This window comes from Salvelinus alpinus, chromosome 20, assembly GCF_045679555.1.
Source record: "Salvelinus alpinus chromosome 20, SLU_Salpinus.1, whole genome shotgun sequence".
Classification (NCBI taxonomy): Eukaryota; Metazoa; Chordata; class Actinopteri; order Salmoniformes; family Salmonidae; genus Salvelinus; species Salvelinus alpinus.
This window is the reverse complement of record NC_092105.1, coordinates 26613525-26622495: the sequence shown is the minus strand read 5'-3', so window position 1 is coordinate 26622495 and position 8971 is coordinate 26613525. Positions and strand designations below refer to the sequence as shown.

Sequence of the window (8971 nt, the reverse complement as noted above, 5' to 3'; positions counted from 1 at the left end):
AAAGTAACAGTATCAGTATCTGGTGTGGCCACCAGCTGCATTAAGTACTGCAGTGCATCTCCTCCTCATGGACTGCACCAGATTTGCCAGTTCTTCATGTGAGATGTTACCCCACTCTGTTACCCCATTCCCGGACATTTCTGGGGGGAACGGCTCTAGCCCTCACCCTCCGATCCAACAGGTCCCAGACCCTCAATGGGATTGAGATCCGGGCTCTTCGCTGGCCATGGCAGAACAATGACATTCCTGTCTTGCAGGAAATCACGCACAGAACGAGCAGTATGGCTGGTGGCATTGTCATGCTGGAGGGTCATGTCAGGATGAGCCTGCAGGAAGGGTATCACATGAGGGAGGATGATGTCTTCCCTGTAACGCACAGCGCTGAGATTGTCTGCAATGACAACAAGCTCGGTCCGATGATGCTGTGACACACCGCCCCAGACCATGACGGACCCTCCACCTCCAAATCGATCCAGCTCCAGAGTACAGGCCTCGGTGTAACGCTCATTCCTTCGACGATAAACGCGAATCCGACCATCACCCCTGGTGAGACAAAATTGCGACTCATCAGTGAAGAGCACTTTTTGCCAGTCCTGTCTGGTCCAGCGACGGTGGGTTTGTGCCCATAGGCAACGTTGTTTCCGGTGATGTCTGGTGAGAACCTGCCTTACAACAGGCCTACAACCCCTCAGTCCAGCCTCTCTCAGCTAATTGCGGACAGTCTGAGCACTGATGGAGGGATTGTGCGTTCCTGGTGTAACTTGGGCAGTTGTTGTTGCCATCCTGTACCTGTCCCGCAGGTGTGATGTTTGGATGTACCGAACATGTGCAGGTGTTGTTACACGTGGTCTGCCACTGCGAGGACGATCAGCTGTACGTCTTGTCTCCCTGTAGTGCTGTCTTAGGCGACTCATAGTACAGACATTGCAATTCATTGCCCTGGCCACATCTGCAGTCCTCATGTCTCTTTGCAGCATGCCTAAGGCATGTTCATGCAGATGAGCAGTGACCCTGGGCATCTTTTGATGTTTTTCAGAGTGAGTAGAAAGGCCTCTTTAGTGTACTAAGTTTTTATAACTGTGACCTTATTTGCCTACCGTCTGTAAGCTGTTAGTGTCTTAACGAGCGTTCCACAGGTGCATGTTCATTTATTGTTTATGGTTCATGGAACAAGCATGGAAAACAGTGTTTAAACCCTTTACAATGAAGATCTGCGAAGACATTTGGATTTTTACAAATTATCCTTGAAAGACAAGGTCCTGAAATAGGGACATTTCTTTTTTTGCTGAGTTCATGTATGCTTGAGTATGTATCTAAATATGTAATGTGTGTGTGTGTGTGTGTGTGTGTGTGTGTGTGCTTGTACTTTATGTCTTCCTACATGTTTCTGTTTGAGCGAGTATGTGAGAGACCCCAGAGTGGGAGGAATGAGGTGGTCCTTCGGTGGGCACAACAGGGTGTTCTCTTGCTCTGTGGTACTCGGCACAGACACTGCTCAGAAAGAACCCTGTATGCACACTACGCTGCCTGGATTCAACTGATTTCTCACTGCGAAGCAATACCTTTATGAGCTCTCACAGAACAACTCCTAAAGCTACTGTGTGTAAACTGAAGACCTACCCTGGAATGTGCCAGGAGGGAGAGCTGCCTGAAATACAGTACAGAAAGCCTGCCCTGTGTGAGTGTGACAGAGAGAAAGAGAGAAAGCGAGGGGGACAGAGAGAGAGAGTGAGTGAAACAGGAAGAGAGAGAGGTACGTGGAGAGGGGAGCAGAACAGAGAGAGAGTGAGGCAGGGAGAGCGAGAGGCAGGAGGGAGAGCGAACGAGAGAGAGAAAGAGGCAGGGAGAGCGAACGAGAGGCAGGGAGAGAGAGAGAAGGAGAGAGAGAGAGAGAGAGAGAGCGAGAGAGAGAGAGAGAGAGAGAGAGAGAGAGAGAGAGAGAGAGAGAGAGAGAGAGAGAGAGAGAGAGAGAGAGTGAGGGAGAGAAAGAGAGAGAGTGAGGCAGGCAGAGAGAGCGCATGTGAGTGTGTGTGTGTGAGAGAGAAGAAACGGCACACAGTGGAGTAGTGCTCAGTGACTGGTGGCTGAGGTGAGGTGTAGAGCTGTAGGGGACTTCCTAATAATCAGGGGACCTGAAGACCCTGTCTTTTGTCAAAGAGGAAACAAAACGATCTGGGCTCTGTAGAGGCTGGACTAAAGGGCTGAAGGAATATGGAAGAAAAAAAGGAGAAACGGAATAAAGGTAGAGGAATGTTTTCAGTGTGACTGTTTTTCCCAAACCACCATTTTCCATCCATCACATCCGGCGAAACTCACCACCTTCCCAGCACAGAGGGCGGACCTGGCTGGAAGTGTGTGTGTGTGACAGTAAGAAAGGGAGGAAGAGTGTCTGTGACACCTGTCGTCACTCATTATGCTGTTGATCCATCTCCATAGCACTCACACACACAGGTGCAGTTCCTAGCGAGCGCAGCAGAGACACCTGAGGATTTCCTGACACACACACATACCTCCTGTCTCATCTTCTCCATTGAAATGACGATGTCAGGTTTAAACCGAGCGATCGCTGCCTTCTGACAGTGTGGATACCTTCTGTCCAAACTGGCACACTAGAGTTGAGCACATTCTTATCATTATACTTTCCTGATTTCAAATGGATTCAACCTCTTTGATCAACAGGTAATAATGTGGACCTGAGAAAAGGATTGAATGTGAGAAATCGTGCTTAGGGTAATTGCCCTCCGGTTTGGAATACTTGGAACAGAGCGAAAGTCATAGAGCTCTCTATTGTTCGGGGGAGTTTTGCCAAGTTATTGTTGCTCTCCGTTTCCGTCCGTCATTAGCTACGACTACTTCAAGAATTAACAGAGGTGAAGTCTGTACCCATGGATAGCCTCCTCTGACTTAATCCCACATGTAGTTTAACACTGACAGACATTATGAGGGTTGACTTTGAGCTCTGAGCATGTGGAGACTCTTAAGGACCAGACCTATCCCTCTCTGCTCCTCTCTCACCACGTAACAGACTTGTAAGAGTTAGTGTGTCATTGTAAGGCACGTGCTGGAGGTGTATGGCGACTGACATAATGAACCTGCATGGGAACGTATCGGAGTTGATCTCTTCTGCCGTCAGAGCCATAACGCTTCCGTCCTTTGACCCCGACCCTGACCCTTGGCCTAATGGTCCAGAGGGACTTCTGGGAAATGAAAGCAGGAATTTTTCAAATGGGTGTAACGGGAATGATGGCGGCAATGTGCATGACTTTCCGCCAGGCAACTGGACGCATAGCGGCAGGGTTTACAGTGATGAAGCAAGGATTCTGGAATCATCGCAGTGTGTGAAGGGGATAACAGCAGTGGACAAGAACTGGGCTGCTTTGCTGATCCTGGCGGTCATCGCCGTTACAGTGACGGGTAACATCCTGGTCATCATCGCAGTGTCTCTGGAGAAGAAGCTCCAGAACGCCACCAACTACTTCTTGATGTCGCTGGCTGTCGCCGACATGCTGCTGGGCATCCTGGTCATGCCCATCTCCATGGTGACAATTCTCTATGGTGAGTTCCAGCTCAAGTTCAAAACTTTATTGTCTCATTGTTTGGTTAAACATTTACATTTGTCTTTGGCTTGCACACTTTGGTTTTTATTTGTAGAGGTAGTTTAACATGAAGATTGGTGCAGTTTTATTTTTTGCTTATTGGATTTAAATGAAATGATACCAGATTACTTTAGAAAAACATTTGGGCGTTGACTGCTCAGATAAAAACGATGACATAAAGAGCCGTTGTGTTGAAACACCGTGCGATGTTTAAAACGATGAGAATCGCAGAATGGTGAACTTACTAAATGACTGAAGAGTTTGACTGTGTGATATTAGGTGGCTTCTTGTGTAAATATTTTCTGTCTGGATTTTAATGATTTCAGACACAGCACAGTAAAGACGTACAAAAAAACAGAAAACAGAGAATTACATCATAATACTTACAAAGTCTATAAACAAGAGTGTGTTTTGTATATTTGACATTTACATTACTGTTCTCAGATTTTGTATTAATAGATTTTAGATTTTTATGAAAATGGGTTTTTTGCAAAATGCTATATATCCATTGCTTAGCTGGAATGGAATGGTCGTATCCTGTATATTTGACTGTACAGGATTTGGTTGTCTAACCTAGCTATCTTAATAAGAAGAATGCAGGTACTGTAAGTCGCTCTAGATAAGAGCATCTGCTAGATGACTAAAATGTCAAATGTAAATGTTTTACATACATATCTCCTATTACTGTATTGAGTTATTATATATTTTTTAAATTAAATATTGTAGTCACAAATGTATCATGTGTACAGTTCTGTATTAAAAATGTAATTATTTGTTACATTTGACTGTGTAAAACCTATCAGTACTACTTATTTCTCTGAGTGAGGCATCTGAAATAAAGTGATAGATTTGAAATAAATAGGTCTGTCATTGAACAACCCCATACAATGATTAGATAGTGAAAAAAACACACCAATCTCTTTCATAATTTATTTAAACAATAAAAGCTCATTTACCTACATTTCTGAAAATGGATATATAGCGTTTTGGAATGAAACTCTTAATTTATTTATTGTAGTATTTAGTATGTATTTCATAATTATTAGGATCCCAAATTAGCTGCTGCCGAGGCAGACACTTCTCTTTCTGGGGTCCAAACATGAAACAATGTCTGTGTGTCTCTTCACAGTCCCTGTTGTACCATGAGGTGCTCTTTTATCTGGTTATTGAATCTGGTTTTATTACTAGCTTGAGTTACCTGGGGTGGCAGAGAGTTCCATTTAGTCATGGCTCTATTTAATACTGTTTGCTTCCCAGCCTCTGTTCTGGACCTGGGGACTGTGAAGAGACTTCTGGTTGCACGTGTTGTTTGATACCGATGAGTGTCCGAACTGTGTGCCAACTGCTTGAACAGACACCTTCAACACATCAACACCTCGCACAAAGACCAACAGTGATGCAATCAATCTCTCCTCAACTTTGAACCAGGAGATTGAACTGCATGTCATTGACATTCACCTTCCGTGTACATCTAAATGCAATGCATGCTGCTCTCTTCTGGACAAACTGCAATTTGCTTATGTTTTTCTTGCCAAAAAAAAAAATGTTTGGTTGACTGAGATGTCAAGAAAGCAGACCTCTTTCCTATTTTAGTAACCATTGAGTCTATATGTTTTGACCATGATAGCTTGCTATCTAGGGTAACAGCCAGCAGTTTAGTCTCCTCAACTTGCTCAATCGCCACATTATTCAATAATAGATCCAGATGAGGTTTAGGTTTGAGTGAGTGATTTGTCCCAAAAATAATGTTTTTGTTTTTGAGATATTTAGCACCAGCCTATTTCTAGTTACTCAATCTAAAACTGACTGGAGCTCTACGTTAAAGGTGTCAGTTATTTATTTTACTGTTTCAGCCGACGTGTATACTGTTCAGCATACATGGAAACACAGGCTTTATTCAAGGTCAGTGGAAGGTCATTAGTAAAAACAGAAAACAATAATGGGTCAAGCCAGCTGCCCTGTGGTACACCACACTCAAACGAATTTTCATTAGAGAGGCTTCCATGAAATAAAACCCTCTGTGTTCTATTGAATAGGTAACACTCAATCCATGATAAGGCAGAGGATGTTAACCCATAACACGTTTTTTCAGCAATATGTTATGATCAATGATATCGAAAGCTGCACTGAAGTCTAACAATCTCCCAAAATCTTATCATTATCAATGTATGCTGGGGCTGACATTCTTCATTGTTGTGTTGTACAGAAATAGTTGGTTGTTTAACATTATTATTAAAATTGTTAGAATGATTAAGTCATGCGTGGAAACTCCAGCTATTTGGTTTCACAAGTGGCTCAATAAGAGCCAGAGAAATATTTGGAGAATTTTAATTCAATACATTTTGGGGTTGTGGTTTTGCAATGTGTTGATATTTTGGTTATATTTATATGTTATATACACCGGCTAGTTTATTACCTACACCAACCTGTTCACAAAAATGTATCGCTCCTACAGGCAGTGAGTCACATCACTGTAAAGTAGACAGACAGGCATCTTGTTACTGTTCTATTGAACGTTAGCATGGCCATAACAAGTGACCTAAGCAACTTTGAGAGTGGTACAGTATGATCGCCGGTGCCAGGAGCACCGGATCCAGTATCTCAGAAACATCCGTCCTCCTGGGCTTTTCACGCACAACAGTCTCTAGTGTTTACCGAGAATGGTGCGACAAACAAAAAACATCCAGTTTTTTGGCAGTCCTGTGTGCGAAAATAGCTACTGATGAGAAAGGTCGAAGAAGAATGGCAAGAATCTTCTAAGTTAACAGGCGGTCCATAAACAGAACAACAATGGTGTGCAGAAAGGCATCTCGGAACGCCCAACTTGTTGATCCTTTTCACAGATTGGCTATATTGCAGCAGATGACCACACAGGGTTCCACTCCTATCAGTTCAAAACAAGAAGAAGCGGCTCCAGTGGACACGCGATCACCAACACTGGACAATTGAGGAGTGGAAAAACATTACCTGGAACATGACAGCGAGTTCAGTTTACTTGATTGGCCTGCACAGTCCCCAGACCTCAACCCAATAGAACATATTTGACATGAGATGGAACGGGCTGTTCACAGCATGAATGTTGAATTATTTTGTTCCCCTTTATTTAACTTGGCAAGTCAGTTAAGAACAAATTCTTATTTACAATGACCCTAACCCGGATGACGCTGGGACAATTGTGCACTGCCTTATGGGACTCCCAATCACAGCTGGTTGTGATACAGCCTGGAATTGATGCCTCTAGCACTGAGATACAGTGTCTTAGACCACCGCGCCACTCGGGCGCACCTATGTACCACTGTCCAATCTGCAGCAACTGTGGAACGTTTCCGACATTGTGTAGAATGCTCCGAAGAATTCAGGCTACTTTGGAGGCTAGGCGGGGTCTGACCCTGTTCTAGACGGGTGTACCTAATAAACTGGTAGCATTGAACGTACCAATTACTGGGATTGTTACTGAATATGGGCTATATTGCGAGCATCCCTTAGAGAGAACTTTACTCTGGAAGCTGGATAGACATGTACAGTCATACTATGGAAGCTGTCAGATATTTGCCTATATGGCTTTGTATTTTGATTTATGGCCCCCTTACTAGAAGCCTCCACCCCCATCTGGTCTGGTGAACATACCACATACCCACAATGCTTTGTGCAAGTAATGAATGTCACCATCATTTTTTTCACCTGAAACGTGGAGTGGAGAGGACTGAATAGAGTGCTGACTCTCTCTGAATAGATCTCTCTCTCTCTCTCTTTCCCAGCTTCTCCGGGGATTGGAGTTAGACAGTCTGTTGTTTCCTAAGTCCCTCTCCGTGCCTTTCTAAATGTGTAAATGTCACAAGTCTGATTCTATAAGGAGCTTTAAGCCCTAAGTAGGGACCTCATTTGCATGAAAATGAGGAGTGTAGTAAATTAGTCTGAAGGAAGTGTGCTTCTGTGAAAAGTACGACCTCTGCTGCTTATTAGATGTTCCCCTTTAATAAGCAGACAAAGGAACCCATTAAACGTTGGGATGCCAACAGAAACTCGTCAGATACTTTGTCATTATTTTCTTGTGTTGCTACTTTGTCGCTAAATTGCCCACAGTGGATTGGATTCATCTGGCACATGAAAAGACTGAGCAAACAGAGAATCTTTTCATTACAGAGAGAACAACAACTGTATTACAGGCCTGTCTGTCCATTACATGCTGTTGGCGATTAGACGTCTTGATTCGTATGAATGCATATAAATTAGGTTTTACCCTTTGAACAGTGTTCAGAGTCAACCAATACTTTATTAGCTTGCCATTGCCATAGATTATGTGAGGGTTTATTAATTGTCTGCCTTTTGGTGATGTGACACCAGATTACAGCACCACAGGGCTCTGATTCAAGGTAGGGTAGAAGATGAACATGAATAGTCTCACCTGACAGCCATTCTTAGAAGGCTTGCGAGATTAAAGCCTTCATGGTCCACTGAGTTATAATCAATCACTCTGTTTTATAGACACTTTTAACTGGGCTGAGTGGTCACCAAAGGCGACGTCTGGATGTTCATGAGAACAGAGTACTCTGTTATGGTCTTAATGGAGGTTAGCCAGACCCTCCAGTCCTGTCCTGTGGGACTGTTAGACAGGAAGACAGCACCTTTCTTCAGCCTCGCCACTCATTCAGCTCTACTGCCCTCTGGAAATAAGGAAATGATTTAATCTCTTTATTGATTTGTCTCTCTCTCTTCTCGGTTATGTCAGGATCCTGATACCTGGTTTGTGTCTCCCACCTCCACCACTTTCATGGCTTTAATCGCTCTCCTTTCCTTTGCTTTGTTTTGCTTCCGCTCATGTACTGTTTCGCTCTTAGAGGGGTGCATGACAGAGAAAAACAGAGACCTCTTTTCAGAGTTTTTGAAGACAGAAGTTTTTGACGGGCAGGTATGCCATGTTCTGTTGCCGATGGAGTAAGTGTGCTCTAGTTTATTGGTCTTGTCTAGATCATGACATAGAGAATTAATCATTGTCTTCCTACTGGGCACAGATATCAGTTCAATGTCTAGTTTTGATTGACTTTTAGTTGATTTTCATGTGAAATCAAAACATTTCATTTAGGTAAAAGTTGTTTGAAAAAAAGATGAAATACCCTTATGTTGATAATTTTTTGCAAATCCAATTAGTTTTCCATGTTGATTCAACGTCATCGCATAGATTTTCTGGGGAGGAAATTACGTGGAAACAATGTTGATTCAACCATTTTTTGCCCAGTGGGTTATGACTAATGCTTAACTAAGGGGAAATGTGTTTCATATAACCCCCTAAAATTCTTTGACCCTCGCTCTTTAGACTGTCTTTATAGAAGAAGACTACCCCCTTGGTAAAAATAGACCTAATCCCCTGGGTGATG

At 43.3% G+C, this 8971-nt stretch overlaps 1 protein-coding gene across 1 annotated transcript in view; it reads left to right on the top strand.

Annotated features, from left to right (window-relative positions):
- Positions 1-1983: 1983 nt before the first annotated feature.
- LOC139546587 (5-hydroxytryptamine receptor 2A-like) overlaps positions 1984-8971 on the top strand; it is a 47273-nt gene continuing 40285 nt past the window's right edge. The window contains exon 1 of the mRNA XM_071355139.1: positions 1984-3555. Coding sequence (XP_071211240.1) covers positions 3072-3555 — 484 coding nt within the window. The 5' untranslated portion in view covers positions 1984-3071. The remainder of the gene's footprint in view (positions 3556-8971) is intronic.